The sequence below is a fragment of the Macaca fascicularis genome, chromosome 19 (genome assembly GCF_037993035.2).
Source record: "Macaca fascicularis isolate 582-1 chromosome 19, T2T-MFA8v1.1".
Classification (NCBI taxonomy): Eukaryota; Metazoa; Chordata; class Mammalia; order Primates; family Cercopithecidae; genus Macaca; species Macaca fascicularis.
Window position 1 is genome coordinate 52,286,632 of NC_088393.1, and position 26,445 is coordinate 52,313,076.

Here is a 26,445-nt window from a genome sequence, read left to right on the forward strand (position 1 = left end):
TATATATACCACATTATTCTCACAATATGACCCAAGCTATGCATGCATTGGACACCCATATTTCTGATACAGATATAGGATCCTCTCCCAGGACCCTTGAACAGTGTGGTCCAGCTGACTTCCTCATAAAAGACTTTCATATACAGTATGGTTGGTATTCTTCTCATTGTCCTCATCAGCTGCTGTGGATTTTACCTCTGTTATACACTGAGGACAGACTTTCTCAAAAGTTCCTAGGTCCTTGGTCCTCCCACTGTTAAGGCTCCAGCAAGTTCCTGCTACAGATCTGGGAATGCGGATATATTTCCAACTCCAAGTGAATAGATTCTATTCTGGTACTTCCCAACTACGCCCCCTTGCAGCAGGAAGCAGCCAGATTAACTGTGTTGCCCACTTTCCATAAAAATAGGATGAAGTTCGACAGTGGGGAATTCTAACACAGTATTCCAGCTTTGAAATGCATTTAAAAACTTTTCTCCCTTTCCTCCCCAATCTCAGAATGTGGCCTTATATGTTAAAACTCTTCATCTCTCCCTTTCCCACCAGGTACTTCATGCACAGTGCTCCCTTGTATAATTGTGCTTACTTAGAATTCCAGGGACTAATTTTAAAGCAAAACAGACACAGAGACTAAACAAATCAGCCGCGCAATCCTCCCACTTAGGGGCAGTTATGAACAGTTCATCCACCACCCCTGGGCCAATATCAAGATGATGCAAACTGGACTCCAGATGGGCAGATTACTCAAGAAAACCATCAGAAGACGACATGCAAGACCTGCACCTGACTGCACCGCTCCCACTTATTTCCCACACCAAGTTTCCCTCTTAAACTCCCTCACTCAGCCCAAAACGTTGGAATGGTCTTTTAAGGCATGAGCCTGGCCATTTCCCAATTGCTAACATTTGATTAGTAAAACTGCTTTCCTTTCACTACATTTTGCTTTTCATGTTTTCAGCCTCTGAGTAGCAAACAGCTGGACTTAAGCCAGTTACACATCCATAACACAGGATTACATGCCATATAATGAGATAAAGCAAACAAGATTTAGCTGTAAGGGATTATCATCAATTTTATCAAAGTGAATCACTTTTACTTTGATAAAATTGAAGTCACCATAATTTTTTGAACAGTTAAAATATCATCCCAACCTTCCATGTCACAGTAAACAACTGTTAGCATATTAATATCCTTCTATTATTTCTATGCATATAATCACATCATTAGGTGGACAGACTTCTATTAACTGGATCCATCCCAGGAAGGAGCTAACCTAGTTTTCTTATGAATAATGTTTTCTCTAGTCATTATAGACCTCTGATCATCTTAATGGCTGTATATTATAAGGATTTATCAAGACTTACTCAAATATTTCACTGACATTTTCCTTTTTGAATTCAGGATAAAGATCCTTGTGTACAATCTTTCTCACTTTTGTCACAATCTCCTAAGTGAAATTTCTAGTGCTAGGACTGCCAGGTCAAAGAGTATTTATTGTCCACTAATACCAAGAGGTGTTAAGCATAGAATGCTGTGTAAACAGTAATCCATCTAAATCATTACATTGAATACAATTTCAAGGTTGGGCACAGAGGTTCACATCTATAATCTCAACACTTTGGGAAGCCAAGGTGGGAGGAATGCTTGAGGTCAGGAGTTTGAGAACAACCTGGGCAACATTGCAAGGCTCTATTCAACAGAATAAATAAACAATAAGATAAAATTCCAATAAAGACCCAACAGGTTTCTTGCCCTGCCACTTCCTTTTAAGGGGATAAATGTGACAAATTAATGTGCTTGAAATCTGCCAAAGCTCCTTCTAAAGTGGTCTAGATGCAGGAAAGACTATACGTAGAAAAGCAAGTAGACCTGAACCTGAATGAAAATAATGAAACCAATGATTAACAATTCAAGTTTACTAAGAAACTTTTTGTCATCAGTAACTACTTTTAACACTTTCAGAGTTACAGTAAAGCTTAGTGTCCAAAAATTCTAATCATGTAAATTGCAGGGTCACATTAGATAAAAACAGTATTGTTCAGTCTACAAACTAATGACGCTAAAAATCATACTGTACACAACCGATACACTGTACAAAGAACTAAGGCTGAAGGATGGGAGCCAGTCGTGTCTTTTTTCCAAATCTGTATTAGTATGGATGGCAGTATTACACATTTTTCAGTACTTACTGAAACTAACGTTATTAAGGCTACTTGCAGGATTCCTCTTGAATATAAATTAATATAAATTTACGGTACAAAACAGACTAGAATTTTCAAGTATTTGTCCTAATTAGAGGTATTTTCTTCACTTTCTTCAGTAATTGCTGGGCCCTATTATGAGCTAAGCACAATTCTACATGGTAGAGATACAGTGGTGAAAAACACCTCCTTACATAGAAGTTACATTTTAGTTGACATCAATTTTTTCTGTCAATCATATTTTTGTTAAAGGCAGGCCTCTCTCCTGCGCAGACTCTGACAAGACTTTTCTGCTGTGTTACATCTTGAGAACTGGGACACTTGGTAACTCTGATATAAACACTGATCATATTTACAGAACAAAGTTTTCTCTCATCTGTGAAATATGACGTTTGTAAAGAATTCATGTCCTGACCAAGTCTAAAACACAGCATTTGAGAGACTTCTTTCCCGTCAAGATTCTTTGAAGCTTCTAGTTTTACAAGAACTTTTCACAATCATCAGCATGGACTTCCCAACGGCGACAAAGATGTGAGCTCTAACTGAAGGCTGAACCACACCTCTCTCATTTCTACAGATTCCCTCCAGTGTGGACTCTCTGATGGTAGACGAGATGTGACCTCTGACTGAAGCCCTTACAACAGACATCACATATGTAAGGCCTCTCTCCAGTGTGGACTCTCTGGTGTGTGTGAAAATGTGAGGCCTGACTGAAGCCCTTCCCACACTGCTGACATGTATAGGGTTTCTCTCCCGTGTGGACCCTCTGATGAGCACTGAGACCAGCACTCCAACTGAATTCTTTCCCACATTCCTCACATTTAAATGGTTTCTCTCCAGTGTGAATTATCTGATGGACTTGAAGATTTGACCTCTGGCTGAAGGCCTTACCACAAGTGTCACATTTATATGGTTTCTCTCCGGTGTGGACTCTCTGATGGGCTTGAAGGTGTGAGGCCTGACTGAATCGCTTCTGACATGCATCACACTTGAATGGTTTTTCCCCAGTGTGGACGCTCTGATGGGCTTGGAGATTTGAGGCCTGACTGAAACCCTTACCACACTCTTCACATTTGTAGGGTTTCTCTCCCGTGTGGACTCTCTGATGATTGTGAAGATTCAAGCTCCAATTGAAGCGCTTCCCACACACTTCACATTTGTATGGTTTTTCTCCAGTGTGGACTCTCTGATGTGCTTGAAAATATGAACTCTGACTGAAACCTTTACCACACACGTTGCATCGAAATGGTTTCTCTCCTGTATGGACCCTCTGATGGCTCTGGAAACTTGAGGCTGAACTAAAACCCTTACCACACTCTTCACATTTATATGGTTTTTCTCCTGTGTGGACTCGCTGATGACTATGAAGATTAAAGCTCAAACTAAAGCACTTACCACACTCATCACATTTGTATGGTTTCTCTTCAGTGTGGACTCTCTGATGGGTATGAAGATTTGAGCTACAACTAAAGCGTTTACCACAATCCCCACATTTATAGGGTTTCTCTCCGGTGTGAATTCTTTCATGGGCCTGAAGATGTGATCTCTGAGTGAAGCCCTTCCCACACACCTCACATTTATAAGGTTTCTCTCCAGTGTGAACTCTGCAATGAATGTTAAGATCTGTGCTACGACTGAAGCCCTTCCCGCAACTGTCACATCTATAGGGCTTCTCTCCTGTGTGAATAGGCAAATGAGCATAAAGATGTGAGCTCTGATTAAAGCTCTTACCACACTCGTGGCATGTATAGGGTTTCTCCCCTGTGTGGACTCTCTGATGAGTTTGCAGATTTGAGCTCTGACTGAAACCTTTACCACATTCATGACACCAGTAGCGTTTTTTTCCAGTACGAACACTTTGTTGAACAGGAATACGTGAGCTATGACTGGTGTCCTTCTCGTGCGTACTATACGCTGGAGACTTCTTTCTCAAGTGTACCTGCTTATGAAATTCGAGACTGGAGCTATCATTGAAGGCTTCTTCACATTCATTACCCTGGTAGGTTTTCTGTCCTGTGTGAACACTACACTGGGTAAGAGGTGATACCTTTAGGGTATCTTTACCACAGTCACTATTGCTATGAGCTTTATCTCTTTTGTGCAGTATCTTATCATCACGGTGGTGTGAAATGCAACTGAAAATGTCAACATATGGAGCGAATATACATAATTGGTTTTTCATCTGAGTCTGCTTACAACTTCTCTGATAATTCTGTGTCTCATTCAGATATATTTTACTCCAAGAATTCGGAACTTTCCCAGTTGGAAATTCTTGATTTTCAATGATCCTGGAATGATCCCCTACGTGATTCACTAGAAGGCTGTCATCCACAGAAGCTTGAACAGATTCTCCTGCTCCCACCTGACAGGGGGAATCATGGTGCTTGGGGAACTCAGAGCTCTTTCCTTCAATATTTATCATGGAGTCTTGACTTCTGGCTAATTTACTCACAACATGTCTCTTGATTTGCCAGCATGAAAGCTCTCCCAGTGAAAAGCACCTTAATCCTGCTTTGTGAAGAGTCGCCATCTCGTTTTGATTCCTGTCTCCTGAAAGGATAGAGAGAATAAGGAATAAAGGACCAGAGACTGACATTAGCAAAGTAGAGAAATTAAGAAGATCTAAGCTCTAATTTTCCCCATGGAAATGTTAAAAAAACAACTAGACTGGCTGAAATAAATTTATAGGAGCTCCGAAAAGCAGCTGCAACCAAGAGAACACTAAATTTTTTTAAAAGCCATATTTAAGAGAGAAAATTTGAGATCAGCCCAGGGTGAGTGCTTAAGGTATATCTTGGGTCTTTTCTGAGTATGTGTCTTGCTGTCTGTGTGTATTCTCCAGTATACACAACTCCAAAATGAATGCTTTGTCCAGATGTTTCCAAATTTTACACATAGTTCCTTCGGTATCGGGCTTTAGTTCGTGATGGAAATTTTCAGCTTATCTTTACCATCATGGATTTTCTTGGATTTTATGGCCTGTGGAAACACAGAACTACAGATCTAAGAATAGGACAGGGGGTAGAAACCAGCCAGCTGCAGAGCAACAAAATGATATCTCAGTAAGTACTTGGAAAGGAAAAATTGACTTCCTTGCCTATAAGAATGGTAAATTAAAAGTCACCTCTTCTTTGGCTACAGGAACTGAATCATAAGTAGCAACTACATAAATCAGGCAAAATACATGCCTCAATTATAGGCTCTCATTATACAACCTGCACAGTTAGAAATGTGCTCAAAATAACTGATAGACAAATCCATATTTATAGCTGGAGATTTCAATACCGCTTTCCAACAGCTAGCAAAGCAAGTAGCAAGATGCATGGTGGCACTCATGTAACCCAGTCCATGCTGTGAAATGGACAGCTGCCCTGGCCCCTTGGGGGTCAGAAGTCACCATGCCAAGGACTGTGTGAAGGGCACTAAGTTCCACTGGGACCCAAGCTCCAGTTCTTGAGAAGCCAAGAGGAGGGAGCACCAGACTTCCTTCAAACAGTGGTGCTGGTAGCCTCCAAGTCTCTTCCTCCAGGCCGCCTGTGGATATGCCCTCCAGAAACCAGTCCAGCCCAGCCAAGATGATGACCTGTGCCCTTGTACGCTGCTCAAAGACTACCAGAACTTTCCCAGAATTGAGAAGGTTGATGACGCTGTGAAGACACTTGTCTTTGGAGATGGCTAACCAGTAGAAGCCAAAAATTAAGCCGAATAGTTCATTAAAAAGGACATGGCAAGCCCTGAGGACACCAGTTCCCCAGAGACTAGAATTATTGACTTGAACATCAAGGTCCATGGTTTTTTTTTTTTTCTTTTGAAATGGAGTTTTGCTCTGCCCCTCAGGCTGGAGTGCAGTGGCACGATTTCGGCTGACTACAACCCCTGCCTCCTGGGTTCAAGCGATCCTCCCACCTCAGCCTCCCAAAGTGCTGGGATTACAGGCATGAGCCACTGCGCCTGGCCAAGATCTGCAGTTACGAAAAACACATGCCGATACATTGAAAGGACAAAGCCCACAAATGCTATCTGCTGATGAACATCAACCAGAGGAAAAAGATGCTCAAAAACCTCCATAAGACCTATTATGACAACTCTGGGAAGACACGTAGGGAACTGGGGACTGAAGACACCTTTCCCCTCTGAATTATTAAACAGCCCACTGACCGTGGCTTTTGACTAAGAAGGCTCTGTGAATCCAGGTTTTCCAGAATGCACAAAAGCTGAAGAAACAAAAAAGGTCTTAGCTGCAGCAGCGGCAGCAGCAGCAGCCAGAAAACAAAACAAAACAGAAATAATCAATTATGTTAAAAATAAAGCAAACACAACTGAAAACAAGTAGGTAATAAGTGAAGATATAGGCTTGAAGCAATATTACCAACCAAGTTGACTACTTGGCCTTTACAGGACACTCTATCCAATAAGAGCAGAAAATGTTATTTTCAGGTGTACCTGGAACATACTCCAAGATAGACCATATTCTAGGCCATAAAACAAGTTCTAACAGAAGCAAAAGGAGTCAAGTCATACAAAGGGTATTCTAACCACAACTGATTTAAATCAGAAATTAAGAATAGAAATATCTCTGCAAAATCTTCAAATATTCAGAGAATAAACAACATACTTCTAAATAAACTGTGGATCAAAAATAATTCAAAACTTTAGAAACTGAGTGAAAATAAAAAACCAACATATAAAAATTTCTACTTAAAGCAAAATTTATAAAGCAGAAATGTGTCAAAGAAACTAAAAACACAAGAACAAATTAAATGCAAAGTAAGCATAAACAGAAAATAAGAGAATTAAATAGCTAGTTCTTTGAAAAGAACAATAAAATTAATAAACTCTAGCATGCATGATAAAAACAGAAAGAAGATACAAATTACAAATATCAGTAATGAAAGGTGACATAATTATAGATCCTGTATACATTATTAAAAAGATAAGGGACTTATGAACTTTATGGCAATAAATGCAACAATGCAGATGAAATGGACAAATTTCTTTAAACACACAAAATAAGTTTACTTGAGAACATACAGATAATCTGAATAGCCCCTGTCTACCAAAGAAATAGAATTCATAGTTACAAACGTTTCCACAAACAAAACTTGAGGCTTACAGAGCTGCATCCATGAATTTCGCTAAACATTTAAGGAAGAAACAATACCAATGCTAGACAAACTCTTCCAGAAAAATGAAAAGCTGTAAATACTTCTCAACACATTTTAGGAAGCCAGCATTATTCTAACACCAAAATAAGACAAACACATTCCAAGAAAAGACAACTACAGACTAATATTCCTAATGAACATATTTATAAAATTCTTAACAGAATGTTATCAAATCAGATCTAACAATGTATAAAAAGGATAAATCATGACAATTATCTTGAGATAATCACTACTGATTTAACATTCTAAAATTAGACCTAAATGCTTCCCTCAGAAAATCAGAAACAACGCAAGTATATCCACTCTCACCACCTTTATTCAACATTACTGAAAGTTCTAGTTAGTGTAGTAAAACAGGAAAAAAACGACATAAAAGAAATACAGATCATAAGGGAAAAAATAAGCCAGATAAATAATTTGAAATACTAATTTTAAGGAAGCTCAATGAGATACAAAAGAAATTTGAAAAGCAATACAAAAAATCAATTCAGGATATCAATGAGAAATTTACCAAAGAGAAAGAGATAGATATCTTTTTTAAAAAGCCAAACGAATAAAAACTTCTGGAAATGAAAAAATCATTGAAGAAATACAAAATACAGTTGAAAGCATTTACAATAGACTAAACAAGCAGAAGAAAGAATCTCAGTACTTGAAGACAGGTCTTTTGAATTAATTTAGTCAGACAAAAGTAAAGAAAAAAGAATAAAGAAGAAAAAACAAAGCTTTAAGAAGTATGAAACTACATAAAGCAACCAAACCTACGAATCATAGGTATTCCTGAGGGAGAAGAAAAAGTAAAAAGTTTGGAAACCTAGTTAAGGAAATAATTGAGGAAAACTTCCTAATCTAGCAAGAGCTTTAGACATCCAGATAAAAGAGATCTAATGAACTCCAGGAAAATACATTGCAAGATGGAACTCACCACAGCATACAGTCATCAGACTAAGGTTTATATAAAGGATAAAATCCTAAAATCGGCAAGAGAAAAGTGTCTAGTCACCTATAAAGGAAGCTCCATCAGATGATTCAACTTGTAGAAACCTTACAAGCCAGAAGAGATTGGGATTCTATTTTCAAGTTACTTCAAAAAACAAAAAAATTGTGTATCCTACTAGAATAAGCTCTATAAATGAAGGAAAAATAAGCCTTCCCCAAATAAACACTGAGGGAGTTTGTCACCACTAGACCAGCTCTACCGGGAATGCTCAAGTGAGTTCTAACCATGAAAACAAAAGGTTGATACTTGCCATCATAAAAGACACAAAAGTATAAAACTCGCAGGCCTTATAAAATAATTACACAAAGAAAGAAGATAAAGAAATCAAATGGCAACATAACTCATCTTACTGATAAAGACACAGACTGAAGGTAAAGAGGTAGAAAAAGATATTCCATGCAAATGGAAACCAGAAACGAGCAGGAGTAGCTATTTTTAGATCAGATAAAAAAAAGACTTTAAATCAACAGCAGTAAAAAAAAGACAAAGAAGGTCATTACGTAATGATAAAGGGATCAATAAACAAGTAAGATATAACAATCCTAAATATATACACACCCAACATCAGGGCACCCAAATTCATAAAACAAGTATTATTAGACCTAAAAAAATACACAGCAATACAATAACAGTGGGGGACCTCAACACCCCACAGACACCACTAAATAGACGACTGAGACAGAAAATCAACAAAGAAACACTGGACTTAAATTTTAGGTCAAATGGAGCTAACAGATATTTACAGAACATTCTACCCAACAGCAGAATATACACTTTTCTGATTAGTGCATGGATTAGGTCACAAAACAAGTCTCACTACATTTTTAAAAACCAAAATCATACCAAGTATCTTCTCATACCTCAGAATAAAACTAGAAATCAATTCCAAGAAGAACTCTAGAAACTATACAAATACATGAAAATTAAACATGATCCTAAACAATCTTTGGGTTAATGACAAAATTAAGACAAATTTTTAAATTTCTTGAAATGAATGAAAATGAAAATACAATATACCAAAGCAAAAGCAGTGCTAAGAGGGAGGTTTATAGCGTTAAATGTCTACATTAAAAAAAAAAAAAAAAAAAAAGATAAAAAATTAACAACCTTATGTCTCACCTCCAGGAACTAGAAAAACAAGAACAATCCAAACCTAAAGCTAGCAGAAGAAAGACAACAAAGACCACAGCAGAATGAAATAAAATAGAGAACCAAGGAACCATACAAAGGATCAATGAAATGAAAAGCTTGTTTTTATCTTTGAAAAGATAAAACTGATAAACTGACAGTAAGACTAGCCAAAAAAAGAGAAGATCCAAATAAACATAATCAGAAATGAATAAGGAGACATTACAACTAATACTACAGAAATACAAAACATGATCAGAGACTATTACGAACAATACACTTGAAAACTAGAAATTCTAGAGAAAATGAACTAATTCCTGGAAACATACAACCTCCCAAGATTGAACCAGGAAGAAACAGAAATCCTGAACAGACCAGTAATGAGCAGTGAGATTGAATCAGCAATGCAAAACCTCCCAAGAACAAAAAAGCCCAGGACTAGACAAATGTACAGTGGAATTCCACAAAAGGAACAAAGAACTGGTATCAATTCTACTAAAACTCTTCCAAAAAATCTAAGAGGAGAGAATCCTCCCTAACTCATTCTACAAAGCCAGTATCGCTCTGACACCAAAGTCAGACAAAGACACAACAAAAAAAGAAAACTACGGAGCAATATCCCTGATGAACGTAGATGCAAAAATCCTCCAAAAATAAACACAACCCCCACCAAAACACCCCAAACCAAATATAATAGCACATCAAAAAGATAAGTCACCACGATCAAGCGGGTTTTATTCCAAAGATGCAAGAATGGTTCAACATACACAAACCAATAAATGTGATTAAGTCTATAAACAGAATTAAAAACAAAAATCACATGATCATCTCAACAGATATGGAAAACCATTTGACAAAATTCAGCGTCCTCTCATGATAAAAACCTTCGACCAACTAGGCACAGAAGAAACATACTTCAAAATAATAAAAGTCATATATGACAACCCATAGGTAACATGCTGAATGGGGAAAAGCTAAAAGCATTCCCCCTAAGAACTGGAATAAAACAAGAATTGCCCACTTTCACCACTCCTATTCCACATAGCACTGGAAGTCCTAGGAAAAGTAATCAGGCAAGAGAAAGGCAGAAAACTATCTAAATTGGAAAAAAGAGTAAGTCATTTAGTATCTATTTTCTGACAATCTGATCGTATACCTACAAATCCCTAAAGACTCCTCCAAGAGAATCCTAGATTTGATAAATGACTTCAGTAAAGTTTCAGGATTAAAAAAATCAATATACAAAAGTCAGTAGCATTTCTATACAACAATAATGATCAGGTTAAAAACCAAATCAAGAACATAATCCAATTTATAATATCTACAAAAAAAATTAAAATACCTAGGAATGTATTTAACCAAGGAGGGGAAAGTGCTAACCAAGGAAAATTATGAAACAATAATTGAAAGAAGTTGCAGATGACATTAAAAAAATGGAAAAATATCCCATGCTCATGGATCAGCAGAATCGATATTGTTAAAATGACCATACTGCCCAAAGCAATCTACAAATTCAGTGCAATGGCTATCTAAATACTAATGTCATTTTTCACAGAATGAGAAAAAACAATTCTAAAATTCATATGGAAACATAAAAGAGCCTAAATAGACAAAGCAATCCTAAGCAAATAACAAAGCTGGAGGCATTACATTATTTGACTTCAAATTACACTACACAGCTATAGTAACCAAAACAGCATAATGCTGATATAAAAATAGATACATGATGCTGATACAAAAATAGATACATAGATCAATGGAACAGAAAAGAGAACCCAGAAATAAGTCACATACCTACAGCCAACTGATCTTTGACAAAGTTGACAAAAACATACACTGGGGAAAGCACATCCTATTGAATAAATGGTGCTATTTAATCCATCTTGAGTTCATTATCTGAGATCTCCTGAGACCCATGACAGATTTTAGTAATAGCCATTCTGACAGGTATAAGATGATATCTCACTATTGTTTTAATTTGCATTTCTAGAAATCACTGGTGATTTCAACCACAGGAGGCAACCTGAAAAAGCTCCAAGTGGTCAAAGTAGAAACAACTTGGTAACAAAATAAACAATGCAATACTGGATTATAACACAAAGTATACAATAAATACATACGAGCCCATACTGATTACAGAATGGATATTAAGTGACAATAAGGAGTTACTGTTGTAAACAGACACTGATAAATCTATGGGTGATAAGACAGTCTCCAGAAAAAAATATGACATTCTCCAGAAAAAAACAGAAGGGAATAGATAAAACAGGAACAGTGGAAAGTTGATAACTGCTAAGACAGTATGGATATACAGTTTGTGGCATTATTTACTTTTCTATGTTTTTTAAGTTTTCAAAATAAAAAGTTTAAAGTCATAGAAAGGAAAACAAATAGGTCATCCAAATTATGTGTATGTTGGGAGAAGGGTGGAGAAGCAGAAATTATCCATTTAAACTATCAAGTCAATTTTCATTAACAGAAAAAGATGTAAAATGAATGTTAAAACTGAACTGAATGGTGGCATTACAAATGGTATCCTACTAAGTCATTTTTATCACATATCTCCCTCAGTTTGGTGGATTATATGATATCTTAACAAAGGACATAAGCAATTTTAGAATTAATCAAAGTTCTATGTTTTATACATTTTTGAAGTATATGGAAATATATACATGTAGACTATGATTATACAGAACACTCCACCCAGTAACAGCAGAATACACATTTTTCTGAAGTACATGCAGAACATTCTCTAGGATACTCCATATGTTAAACTACAAAAAAGCTTTAATAAATATAAAAAGATTAAAATCACACAAAGTATCTCTGCTGATCAAAATGAAATGAAACTAGCAATGAACAGCAGAACAAAACCTGAAAATTCCATAAATATGTGAAAATTAATACACAAACAACCAATAGATCAAAGAAGAAATCACAGGGGAAATTAGAAAATATCTTGGGATAAATGAAAACAAATCCACTGCAAAAACAGTGCTAAGGGGGAAATTTATAGCTATAAATGCTTACAAAGAAAAGGAAGAAAGGTCTCAAATCAACATCTTAACCTTACACCTTAAGGAACTGAAAAAAATAACAAGCCATTGCCATTGCCGAGACCAAGATGGCTGCAAGACTTGCTGCCTTCTTCAAGAATGCCTGGGCCAAAGAGTCGGTGCTGGTTGTGTCCTTCACCATTGCAGGCCATGCTATAATTCTGCCCCCACTCAGCCCCTACACCAAGTACGCCATCATGATCAACCAGGCCACACCCTACAATTACCCAATGCCTGTCTGAGATGATGGCAGTGTGCCTTACGTGTCCAGCCAACCCCAGAACTCCTAGGGCTCAAGCCTGGAGTGGCTGAAGAAACTGTGAGCACCTCCACTGACAGGGAGGAGGACCCTCCCCAGTGGCTTCCAGTAAAAATGTGAAAACCAAAAAACAAAACCAAATTAAACCCAATGTTGACAAAAGAAAGGAATCTAATCTTTTTTTTTTTTTTTTTTTTTTTGAGACAGAGTTCCGCTTTTGTCGCCCAGGCTGGAGTGCAATGGTGTGATCTCAGCTCACCGCAACTTCTGCCTCCCGGGTTCAAACGATTCTCCTGCCTCAGCCTCCCGAGTAGCTGGGATTACAGGCATGTGCCACCATGCCCAGCTAATTTTATATTTTTAGTAGAGGCAGTGTTTCTCCATGTTGGTCAGGCTGGTCTCAAACTCCCAACCTCAGGTGATCTGCCTACCTTGGCCTCCCAAAGTGCTAGGATTACAGGCATGAGCCACCGTGCCCGGCCAGGAATCAAATCTTATGAAGATAAGAGCAAAAATAAATAAAATTGAGAATAAAGGATAGAGAAAATAAAACAAGAGTTGGCTCCTTGAAAATATCAATAAAATTGACATTTAGCTACATTGACTAAGAAAAAATAGACTCAAATAACTAAAATCAGAAGTGAAAGTTGGTATATTACTACTGACTTTATAGAAACAAAAGGATAAGAGAGTATCATGAACAATTGTACGCCAACAAATTAGATAACCTAGATGAAATGAACAAATTCTCAGAAACCCACAACCTAACACTGAATCAGGAAGAAACAATATATGAATAGACCTATACCTACAAAAGATATTGAATCAGTGATCAAAAACTTCCTAGCAAAGTCCTGGACTTTCACTAGTGATTTCTATTAGACATCTGAAGAATTATTAGCACCAATCCATTTTGCTCTTCCAAAAAACTGAAGAGGGGGGAATACTTCCTAGTTCATTCTATGAGACCAGGATTCCCCCAATACCAAATACAAAGATACTATAAGAAAAGGAAACTACAGACCAATGTCCCTTATGAACACTGATATAAATATCCTCAACAAAATCCTAGTAAAGAGAGTTCAGCAGCATATTAAAAGAATTACACCATGACCAAATGAGATTTAGTTCTGGAATGCAAGGATGGTGTAACATATGAAAACCAATCAATGTAATATACCACACCAACAGAATGAAGAAGAAAACACATGATCATCTCAATTGATGTAGAAAAAGCATTTTACAAAATTAAAAATCCTTTCATGATAAAAATATTTAAACCAGGAATAGAAAAAATCTAACTCAACATAATAAAGGCCATACATTAAAAACCCACAGCAAACATCATATTCAATGGTGAAAAATGGAAAGCTTTTCTTCTAGTACCAGAACAAGGCAAGGATGCCCACTTTTACCATTTCTATTCAACACAGTAGTACTGAAAGTTCTAGTCAGAGATATTATGCAAGAAAAATAAAGAAAAGGCATCTAAATTGGAAAGGAAAATGTAAAATTATCTTTGTTCACAAAAGATGTATGTAGAAACCCTAAAGATTACAGAAAAAACCTGTTACCAATTAAATATTGTTACCAAAATCACCCAAAGCAATCTATAGATTTAATGCAATCCCTATTAAAATCCCAATTTCTTCTTTGCAGAAATACAAAAACTCATCCTAAAACTCACATGTAATTGCAGGAGACCACAAATAGCCAAAACAATCTTGAAAAGAAGAAAAAGTACGGAGGAATCTTTTTTCCTTTCTGATTTCAAAACTTATTATAAAGCTACATTAACCAAAACTGTCATAAAGACATATAGGCCAAAGGAACAGACTAGAGAACTCAGAAATAAACTCTTGCATGTAGGGCCAAATCATTTCTGATAATGCTGCCAAGACCATTCAATGAGGAAAGGACAGTCTTTTCAACAAATGGGGCTGGGAAAACTGGATATCCACATGCAAAAGAATGAAGGTCAACCCTTACCTTACACAAAGATCAACTCAAAATGCATCAAAGCCCTAAATGTAAGAGCGAAAACTGGCTGGGTGTGGTGGCTCACGCCTGTAATCCTAGCACTTTGGGAGGCCGAGGCGGGTGGATCATGAGGTCAGGAGTTCGAGACCAGCCTAGTGAAGATGGTGAAACCCCGTCTCTACTAAAAGTAAAAAAACAATTAGGCAGGCGTGGTGGCAGGTGCCTGTAATCTGAGCTACTCGGGAGGCTGAGGCAGGAGAATGGCTTGAACCCAGGAGGAGGAGGTTGCAGTGAGCTGAGATCGTGCCACTGCACTCCAGCCTGGGCGACAGAGTAAGACTCCGTCTCAAAAAAAAAGAGAAAAAAAATGAAAACCACACAACTTCTAGAAGAAACCATATGGCGAAAGCTTCACAATGCTGGATTTTATAGTCTCTTGGATGTGACAACAAAAGCACAGGCAATAAAAGAAAAAAACAGACAAACTAGACTTCATGAAAACTAAAAACCTTTTTTTTTTTTTTTTTTTTTTGAGATGGAGTCTCACTCTGTAGCCCAGGCTGGAGTGCAGGGGCATGATCTTGGCTCACTGCAACCTCCACCTCCTGGGTTCAAGCAATTCTCCTACCTCAACCTCCCAAGTAGCTGGGATTACAGGTGCCCGCCACCATGCCTGGCTAATTTTCTTTATTTTTAGTAGAGACAGGGTTTCACCATCTCAGGCTGGTCTCCAACTCCTGACCTCGTGATCCACCCACCTCGGCCTCCCTAAGCGCTCGGATTACAGGTGTGAGCCACCGCGCCCAACATAAACTTTTTTTTTTTTTTGAGACGGAGTCTCGCTCTGCCGCCCAGGCTGGAGTGCAGTGGCCGGATCTCAGCTCACTGCAAGCTCCGCCTCCCGGGTTCACGCCATTCTCCTGCCTCAGCCTCCCGAGTAGTTGGGACTACAGGCGCCCGCCACCGCGCCCGGCTAGTTTTTTGTATTTTTTTAGTAGAGACGGGGTTTCACCGTGTTAGCCAGGATGGTCTCGATCTCCTGACCTCGTGATCCGCCCGTCTCGGCCTCCCAAAGTGCTGGGATTACAGGCTTGAGCCACCGCGCCCGGCCACAACATAAACTTTTTATATCAAAAGACACTGTATCCACAGGGTAAAAAGGGCAACAAACAGAAAGGAGGAAAAGATTTTCAACTCATACATCTGATAAGGAACTAACATCCAGAATATATAGAGAACTTCCAAAACTCAGCAACAAAAAAACCTGATTCAAAAATGGACAATGGACTTGAACACATATTTCTCCAAAGAGGATATATTAATACAAATGGCCAATAAGCATATGACAAGGTGCTCAACATCACTAATCATTGGGGAAATGCAAATCAAAACCACAATGAGACACCACTTCAAACCCATTCAGACGGATATTATTTAAAAAAAAAACAGAAAATAACAAGTGTTGGTGAGGATGTGGAGAAATTAGAAACCTTGTGCACTGCTAGTGGAAATGTAAAATGGTGCTGCTGTTGTGGAAAACAGTGTTCAAGGGTCAACTGTACTATAATGAAATATTATTCAGCCATAAAAAAGAGGAAAATTCTGACACATGCTACAACATAGATGAACCTCAAAGATATTAGGCTAAGGGAAATAAGCCAGACACAAGGGGGCAAATATATAATTCCACTTGAGTACGTGGAATGGTCAAATTCAGAGTCATAAAGCAGAACAATGGTTAATTGGTGCTGGAGAGAGAGGTGGAATGTGGAGTCATTGTTTAATGGGTACAGAGTTTCGTTATGAACAACGAAAAACTTTTGGAGATGGCTACACAACAATGTAAATGTACTTAATGTCACTATATACTCAAAAATGGTTAAAATGTTAAAAGTTTTATGTTATATATATTTTACCACAATTAAAAAATAAATATATGTGAATAAGCCTTGGTGGTACAGTGCTTACACACAAATTCAGGCAAATTAAGGACATGGAGAGTGAAGGGAAGATGGAATTTTTTTTTTTTTTTTGAGACAGAGTCTCGCTCTATTGCCCAGGCTGGAGTGCAGCAGCGTGATCTTGGCTCACTGCAAGCTCTGCCTCCTGGGTTCATGCCATTCTCCTGCCTCAGCCTCCTGAGTAGCTGGGACTACAGGCACCTGCCACCACACCCAGCTAATTTTTTTTTGTAGTTTTAGTAGAGATGAGGTTTCACCGTGTTAGCCAGGATAATCTCAATCTCCTGACCTCGTGATCTGCCCACCTTGGCCTCCCAAAGTGCTGGGATTACAGGCATGAGCCACTGCACCCGGCCAGATGATGATATTTTAAGAAAGCCTCTCATGAAATGACTTCTGAGCAGAGGTATGAATGAAATAAGGAAGAGGGGCTGGGCGCAGTGGCTCACGTCTATAATCCCAGCATTTTGGAGAGGCTGAAGTGGGCAGATTGCTTGAGTCCAGGAGTTCAGGAGCAGCCTGGACAACATGGGGAAACCCTGTCTGTACAAAAAATACAAAAATTAGCCGGGTGTGGTGGTGCGCACCTGTAGTTCCAGCTATTCAGAAGGTTGAGGTGGGAGGATCGCTTGAGCACAGGAGCTGGAGATTGCAGTGAGTGGAGACTGTGTCACTGCACTCCAGCCTGGGCAAGAGAGTGCGACCCTATCTCAATCAATCAATCAATCAATCAATCAATCAGAAAGAGGACAGAGGTTTAAGAAAAAACAGCATTCCAGCCAGCGAACAGAAAGTAAAAGGCTGTGATGCAGATGTCATATTTGAGGAACAAGTGAGGATGGCAGAGACAAAGGGAGGGGAAAAAACAGAATAATAAAGCTAGGTGAGTAGGCAAACATTATACAGTCTTACAAGCTCCTTAAATACACTGGATTTCAGTCAGTGAAATGGGAAGCCAGTGGAGGGTCTGAAGCAGAGGAGTGACATGATGTGACAGATGTTTTTATTCTTTTTTTTTTTTCTGAGACAGAGTCTTGCTCTGTCACCAAGGTTGCAGTGCAGTAGCGGATCTCGGCTCACTGCAACCCATACCTCCCAGGTTCAAGCAATCCCCCCATCTCAGCCTCCTGAGTAGCTGGGAATACAGGCACATCCATCACATCTAGCTAATTTTTTTATATTTTGTAGAGACAGGGTTTTGCTATGTTACCCAGGCTGGTCTTGAACTCCTGACCTCAAGTGATCCACCTGCCACAGCCTCTCAAAGTGCTGGGATTAGAGGCTTGAGCCATTGTGCCCAGCTATGACAGATGTTTTTTAAAAAAATCTCTCAGCTGGGTGGAGAAGAAATTATCCTGAATAAAGGAAAAATAACAGCTGTTAACTATGATTCCAGCTGCACAGTTCTCACCTGAATACTTATCTCTTTGGGTCTGAAACTCTTTCATCCAAAGCTTTTCTTCCCTCTCCAACTGGGATATCATATCTGGTTTGAAGGACTGATGTCCTATAAAAAGATAGTATTTAAGTGAAAATGTTGAAGTGTTAAAAGCAAAGAGTACTGAAAAATTCTGGTTCCAATCACATGATGTAAATCTCCTCCCTGCCCCTCCATGCAATGTTTAGGAAACATTTTTTTTTTTAATCACAACACATTATAAGAAATACATTTACTATCATTGGAAATACATTACCCTATGTAAACTATTGAAATAAAATATTAAAGGACCTGTTTCTAATCCGTATCTGTTTCCATCACATCCCTTACTGCAAGCAGCGGCAGTTATTGCCACAACGTGCACCATTCTGGCTAAGGGGCTCTGATATTGTTACTCTATTTTATTACAGAAATGCTGATGCAACTTACTAATTTCCTGACCCACCAATGGATCATGACGGACAAGTTTAAAGAAAGCAGGAGGAGCCAAGCTCAACTGTTCTTTTATAGTTCATTTCCAAAAGAAAATCATTTGTCTTGGAACAAAGGCCAGAAACATCTTGTCTCTATGCTCTAAAGAGACAGAAAAACTCTAGCCTCTGAGCAGTCCCAAAGCCTTAACAAGGGGACAGAGGCCAGGGATGCCACTAACATCCCAAAATACACAGGATAGCCTGATACAACACAGAATTATTTGGCCCAAAACATCAATGGCATGGAGGTTGAGAAACCCTGCTGAATTACAGAGGGTGCCTGTCCTTACCCACTGAAACCAGGTTCCTAAAGTTCTCCAGCATCACATCTCGGTACAGCTTCCTCTGGGCAGAGTCCAGCAGCCCCAGCTCCTCCTCAGTGAAGGCCACAGCCACATCCTTGAATGTCACTGCCTCCTAGAACATCAAGCACACATAACCTCAATCTCGTACCCAATGGCCACTGGCACCTAAGCAACTCTTTCTGTAGAGTTACTATTCTTTCCTTTCCACAATCACACCAAAAATGCTAGGGGGAAAAAGGAAAATACCTTGTACATGTAACGTGGTGCCCTTTATATAATTAAATCCCTAGAACTGTCATTGTTAAATCATGGCATACACACATTTTACCATTTGACTGATAGCGCCAAATTTTATAAGAAATTTTGCATTAATTTCTTCCCAACAGTGTTTGATGGTACCTATCTTCTCTCATTGGATAGTACCACTATTTTGTCAATCCAACAGGCCTTCATGAAGCTCTGGGACAAGTATGCAGTTCATTCTCTGGGTTCTCAGGAACATGCTATATTGGTCAATTGCAGCAGCATTTAGGGTTAAGGTTAACAGTGTAGGCTCTTGAGTTTGACTGCCTTAGTTCACATTCCAATGGTATATCCACTGTTAGTTTTGTGACATTGCTCAAGTCACCTAACTTCTCAATACCTCAATTTCCACATCTGTATAAGAAGACCTCTATCATAGGATCCTTGAAGGGATTAAATGAGTGAATACTATAAGGAACTTAGGACACTGTGTGACATACAGTAAGTACTCAATAAATGTTAGTCATTACTCTTATTATCATCACCATCATCTCTTTCATCCCATTCATGGCTGCATGATAGCTCACAAACATGATCTACAATATATTTAACCATTCTAAATAATGCACATTCAATCATTTTAAATTAAAAAATGACAACGCCACAAAAAACATATTTTTACATAGATCTCGGCCAGCTCATATGGTTATTTCCTTAAGATAAGTTCCGGCTGGGCACAATGGCTCACTTCTGTAATCCCAGCACTTTTGAGAGGTCGAGGTGGGCGGATCACTTGAAGTCAGGAGTTCGAGACCAGCCCAACCAACATGGTGAAACCCTGTCTCTACTAAAAATACAAAAATTAGTTGGGCATAGTGGCGCAAACCTGTAATCCCAGCTACTCGGGGGGCTGAGGCAGGAGAATCGCTTGAACCTGGCAGGTGGAGGTTGCAGTGAGCCAAGTTCATGTCACTGCACTCCAGCCTGAATGAGAGAGCAAGATTCTGTCTCCAAAAAAAAAAAAAAGGTAAGTTCCAAGAAGTGGTAATTACATTGTAAAAAATATATATATACCTTTGTTTTGCTGGTCTTTGTTTTGCTGGTATAATGTTAATTTTCTCAACTAACTCTTCCTGTAAGAGATTGTAAGTACTCCCGATTCTCTGTACTCTGGCCAAAACTGGACTTTATATTATTTTTTTAAAATCTTGAACAATTTGGTGAGTGATATAAACAGCTATTTAATTTTTTTAAAGATGATCTGATATTATTTTTCTTCACATATTGCCTTTGCTTAATCCTATTGGGATTTTTCATGTATCAATAACATTACTATTAAGGATATTAAGTCATTTTCTAGAATATATAAATTCCTACCCCTGCACCTGTTTCCTATTTGTCTCATAAAGTCTGTATATGGCATTTTTCTGTATGGAAATTAACATTTTTTATCTGAAGACACTGCTCATCCCTACATTTGTTTTGGCTGGAGTTCTGATCATCCATGTACTAAACAACTTGATGACATACCTGGCAAAGAGTCATGCACTGAGAAAGGGAATCTGGTGAAGAGCAATGTTATTTTTGGAGCTCTTCATCCACCAGGACATGCCAGGGACACATACACGTGTAGCGTAGCCTCAGGTCCCTGAATAGTCTCTTCTGTTTTTTCCTTTTTTGAGACAGTCTCACTCTGTCGCCCAGGCTGGAGTGTAGTGGTGTGATCTCGGCTCACTGCAACCTCCGCCTCCCAGGTTCAAGCAATTTTCCTGCCTCATCTACACGAGTAGCTGGGATTACAGGCACGTGCCACCACACCCAGCTAATTTTTGTATTTTAAGTAGAGACAGGGTTTCACCACGTTGACCACGCTGATCTCAAACTCCTGACCTCAAGTGATCCACCCACCTCAGCCCCAAAGTGCTGGGATTACAGGTGAGCCACTGTGTCTGGCCTTCACCCAAATGAAATACCTGAAACTTCTGGCTTAGGCACTGAAAGCTTTAACTTCAGCTGGGCATTGAGTGGACTTCACTAAGTCTAAAGGTTCACACCTGTCTATGTTTAAAATACAGGTAAGGCCATCTACATCCTCACAAAGCTGTTCCATGGAGCAAATTTCCTGGCGAATCTCCAAGTGCTATAAAACTTTTAAACTAAGTATGTACATCTTTAAAATATAATAACATGTTAATGAATAAAACAGATACTTAACTATAATACAAGGTTTTACTTAGAATTAAAGAAAGAAATCTAGCTCTTGTTTGAAACTAAAATTACTTTCTATGAGTTTGGCATCAGTCAGATGCTACTGCACCAAGCTATACTTTATTCTTTCCATAAAATGAGGTGTCGTGTACGAGAAAATGAGTCTAAAACTTTAAAGATTTAAAAAAATGGTAGAATTCTCAAAATTCCTATTTGGGAAGAGAAGTTATATGGGGAAAAACTGCTATTGTCAATGTCCTTAAAATGGCAAAATTCATAGATTACATAAACATGGAGAATGAGGAAAAATAAAATCAGATAAAAGATGGAAAATGACATGATAAAACGTAGGTGATATAAAATTAAATTTAAAAAACTCAAAATTGTACGTAAAGTACGACTATATATATTTGTGAGTGCAAATGAAAAGGAAGGTGGGAAATTATTGGTAAACATATTTGTAATGTGAGAGTTGTTTTCCACTTAAAAAATGTATCTGTTAGGCCAAGGCAGGAGGATCGCTTGAGCCCAGCAGTTCAAGACCAGCCTGGGCAACACAGGAATATCCCCTCTCTATTAAAAATAATTAGCCAGTTGTGGCGGTACGTGCCTGTGGTCCCAGCTACTCAAGAGGCTAAGGTGGGAGGATCTATTGAGCCCAGGAGGCCCAGAATGCAGTAAGCCACTGCACTCCAGCCTGGGAAACAAGGTGAGACTCTGTCTCTAAATATATATATTTAGAAATTTATATTTACATATATAAATATATTACACAGAAATAGATTTTAAAATATTTAAGATATATATATCTGTTAATGTTTATACTATTATTTGGAAATAAAAGGCAAGAGCCCGGCATATAACAATCTTTCAAGCACCTTTCGTTCCCTTTACTCTTCCAAATGGGAAAAATGTGTCCAATCTTTGTGCAATGAGATGTCATTTTAAGAAACAGAAAGGCAAAATAAACTTACCTGGAACTTGGTCATTTTCCCCCTCTTCCTTCCGGGAAAAGACAGAGTTCCGGGGGAGTGAACCTGGGGGAGGCAAAGGCATCATGAGATAGGTTAGGGATGCCACTAGTCAACATGGCACTTTATGTGGCACTTTAGAGAAAGGTCTCCCTTTCTCTAGGCAGGCACAGTTACACACAGCTTAGTGAGAACGGGAGCTGGATCCCAGCTACCACTGGGCCCCCTCACCCAGCTGCTTTTGTTCATGAACATTTCATATTAACAGACCTAAATCAAATGCAGCTCCCTGCGTACTCCTTCTGAACCTTAGTCTCCAAGGAAATGAGACAAAGACAGGCAGGGTAATGTAACAGAGCCAAAACGCCTGGCTTCAAATTTTGGCATTTCTACTTATTTTCTACTGATCAGTATAAACAGTATAAGCAGTATAAACCTTAAGCGAATTATTAATCTCTCTGTGCCTTAATTCAGTCACCTGTAAATGGGGAAAATAATGCCTGTATTCTCTATTTCCTGCAGCTTCTGACAAGCAAGTGCTATTATGCTTCATAAAACTGCCCTTTTGAGTATGCTTTCTAGAAAATGAATCTTTCAAGAAACCCAGAACTCAAAGATAATTGCTCTGTCCTGTGAGTTACCATGACCCTCAGAAAAGTCTGTAACTGTGATTGGTTGTCTAACATAATTAGGTCCGTTGGTAATGACAGTTAAACTGCTACGGATTTTTTTTTCCTCCAATAGATGTAATTACTTGCAAATGTTACTCAGCTGGAGGAGCCTCAAGAAAGTCTCTTTTTCCATATGCATGAAAGCAATGACTACTAAAAACCTAAAACTCTCTAAGAAATGCTGTTACACTTAAGTTAACCACACGGGATTACTGGTTACAACCACATAATACTGAACATTTATTAGCGCCTCAGGACACCTCTGGCACTCTGCAAATCTGTAATGACGATCGCTTCTCTGAGATAAAACACAGAGGACATTCCCCAGGCTCCGGCTGGAACTAATCTCCTGTCAAGAGGCTAGAAAAGTACAAGAATCCAGGAACGGCCCCACATCAGGCAAGGATTAGAGAAGGGACAGCGGCTCCGTAGCTGGATCTCCGACCCCATCCCAGGTTCAGAGGAGTTTCCAAACAACAGGCGTCTTTTTGAGTATAACAGAATTAACGGCGGCATCCAACATTTTCCTATGCACTGGTTTTAAGCTTATTTCTATAAAATCTCATTTAATTCTCACAAGAACATCACTGGGAACGCACTAACCCTTTACAGGCACGAGGAAACTGAGACAAGGAGAGATTAAGTAACTTGCCCAATATTTTGCCGCGAGGAGCAGGCAGGACTGGCTCGTAAGTGCGTGAGGCTGGCTAGGGCAGCAGAGAGGGCGGGAGACCCTCAACCTCGAAGCACGACGCGAGCCCGCCCCCAACGCAAGAGGTTCCGCCGAGGGGACGCAAACTCCCGCAGTCTCCCAACCCTGCCCTCGAGCGCTGGCCACAGCTTCTCTTCCCCAAGCCAAGGACCGGTTCATCGCTGGCCCCACGCCCAGGCCAAGAGGGCTCGGAGAAGTCTTGGAGACCCGGAGCTGACTCACCTCCCTGGGAGCTATCTCAGGTCCGACCTCGCCTTCCTGGAGCGGAAGTGCCTGCGAGTGCCCACGGTTCGTGGACTCCACTTCCCAGAATTCCTAAGCGGAAGCGTCTCAGAGTTCTCTCACTCCTGGACTACAGTTCCCAGAATGCTCCAAGGGTCGCGCTTCCCACCAGCTGGGTTTTGTTTTGACTCAAGCCGGTTGGGTTTGAGACACTTCTCTGGCGCTACTATTGTCAGATTCCTTTTAGTTTTATTCATTTTAAAAATTCATGAGAAAATAATTGTAAAATTTTTAAAGTGATGGCATATAAAAGTGAAAAGTTCAGCTTGTATTATGAAAATAAGCTAGAAACCAAAATTTTTAGCAGAAACAAAGGGTAGGCTAAAAATGGGAAACGTAAAAGTGACTTAGGCTGAGCTCCGATGGACGCCGAACGTTAAGGAATACCAGATCTCAAACTTGTGTCAAATGCCGGCTCCCCGAATATCATCAGCTCAACCTGTTGATAAGACAAAACAACGGAATTTGTTGCTGATTGCAGCAATGGAGGACAACACTTCGACGGAGCGTTGGCACCTTCACAGAGCAAAGTGTCAAGGCAAGGTTGGAACTGATTGAGAACTGGATGTTTAAGGCGGGTCTTTCATTGCAAGGGATTTTATTAGTATTGCATAATGATCATGATACTACAGTCCGGGATTGGTGGATATAGCAAGGATTTTTGAAACAAAAAATCTTAAGGTGCAATCTATTGGTACTTTCTTTGGAAGAGATTGAAAATTTGATGGGTCTCTGCGGAAGCATAATGAACAATTAAACAGTTTGCTTGGGCAGGAATCTCCTCGAATAAAGGCCTGCTGATGAAGACAGCTGAACAATCATGTTAGTGCCGAAAGTAAATTGTGATGAAACGGGAAAAGTTCGCTTGTCCCCCTCCCAGGGCATGTAATGGGGGTGTGGCTCGTTTCTTCGTGCCCAGCTGCTCAAACCTCTAGGGGGAGCCTGCACACGGCAGGTTGCAGAGCTCCAACCCAACGACAGTGTCTAGGGGTGAATGTTTACAGCTCCTGAAGCCCCAGTGGGCGTATTTCACAGGGTACTTTTTAGTTTAGCCATCCATAGGAGGCTTGTGTTAGCTCAATTAGACCCCTGCCTTATCGCAAGCACAAGAGGCGTCTTGTATCCCAGAGTTTCTTGCCTTGGTGTACCAGAAGAATCGTATCACACATGGGCTTGGAGAAAGACTGCAAGGTTTTACTTGCACATAAGTTTACTTATGAATGATCTATGGGGAAAGCTTTTCCCAAATACCTGAGGCTTTTCACCTTTCATGGGGATCGGGCTAATGCATAGCTGTTCATTTGGAAGAGGGTATTACAATTCATGAACTCCAGGGCTTAATCTCCACATTTGCCTAAGTTTGGAGGATCCTGAGATTTTTATTTTCCTTTACATACCCAATCTGCTTTAAAAATTTCCTGATTACCTAAAAGTATCTTATGACTGGTTTGTCAAATCAATATCCAGTCTATTCATTTTATTTATCTACTTAGGTGTATTTATTATTGAACACTACTGCATCATCCCCTTTTTCAGACTCTGGCCTGTTGAAGGAATTAGGTCAGTTGTTATGATGTTACACATTCTGGATTTCTCCAACTTTTTTGGCCTCTGTCCCTAGTTCCTGGGAGATGGCATTTAAACTCTTAAAATATCCTGATTTATAGAAGCTGTTTGTTATTCACGGTGGGCCACTCACACTCTATCTGACAGATTGTCTCTGACAAAGACACATCATGGGCCTCTAGATAAGTTATGCTAGTGAGATTACTTCAGATAGGTGCTGGTTACACCAGACAGATCGATCATGTGATTTGAAGTTTAGGACTCTGAGCCAAATAACATCAGCCTGTGTAGAGGATGGGGGCTAGAGATTGAGTTACACGTCAGTTCTTCAATCAATCACACCTATGTAATAAAGCCCTAATAAAATCTATGAACACAAGCTTGGATAGACTTCTTTGGTTGGCAAGTATTCTCATACAGCTGTGTGCTGGGAGGGTAATGTGTCCTGATTTCAAGAGAAAGAACCATGGAATTTTCTATCTGGAACCCTCCCAGACCTTGCCCTATGCATTTTCTACCTTTGGTTGGTTTTGATTTGTATCCTTTTGTTATAATAAAGCTGTAATTAATAAATATAATTTTCCTGGGTTCTGTGAGTTGTTTCAGTAAATTATTAAACCTGAGAGGCTAGTGATCAGAAGTGGTCAGCTGGTCAGAAGTGAGGGTGGCATGGAAACCCTTGAACTTGCAGTTTGGAATGAAAAAAGTTTTATGAGGACTGTGCACTTAATCTGTGAAGTTTGACCTAACACTGGGTAATTAGTTCCAGAAGTAATTACACCACTTAATAATATGGGCTAATACCTTTATGAACCTCAGGGCAGAA

At 39.3% G+C, this 26,445-nt stretch overlaps 1 protein-coding gene and 1 pseudogene across 2 annotated transcripts; one reads left to right on the forward strand and one right to left on the reverse strand.

The window, feature by feature from the left end:
* Window positions 1-1,901: 1,901 nt before the first annotated feature.
* On the reverse strand, window positions 1,902-24,048 carry ZNF235 (zinc finger protein 235). Of its 2 annotated transcripts, none has more exons than XM_005589510.5 (5): window positions 23,994-24,048; window positions 22,392-22,454; window positions 18,952-19,078; window positions 18,174-18,257; window positions 1,902-4,751 (listed from the first exon to the last, which is right to left on the reverse strand). In XM_005589510.5, exons 2-5 carry the CDS (start codon window positions 22,404-22,406, stop codon window positions 2,773-2,775), a joined length of 2,205 nt encoding a protein of 734 aa, XP_005589567.1. In that variant the 5' UTR covers window positions 22,407-22,454; window positions 23,994-24,048; the 3' UTR covers window positions 1,902-2,772. The 2 variants fall into 2 exon arrangements, with proteins under 2 accessions (XP_005589567.1, XP_005589566.2); XM_005589509.5 differs by having other exon boundaries at window positions 18,162-18,257.
* On the forward strand, window positions 12,619-12,873 carry LOC123570339 (NADH dehydrogenase [ubiquinone] 1 alpha subcomplex subunit 3 pseudogene; annotated as a pseudogene).
* Window positions 24,049-26,445: the final 2,397 nt, after the last annotated feature.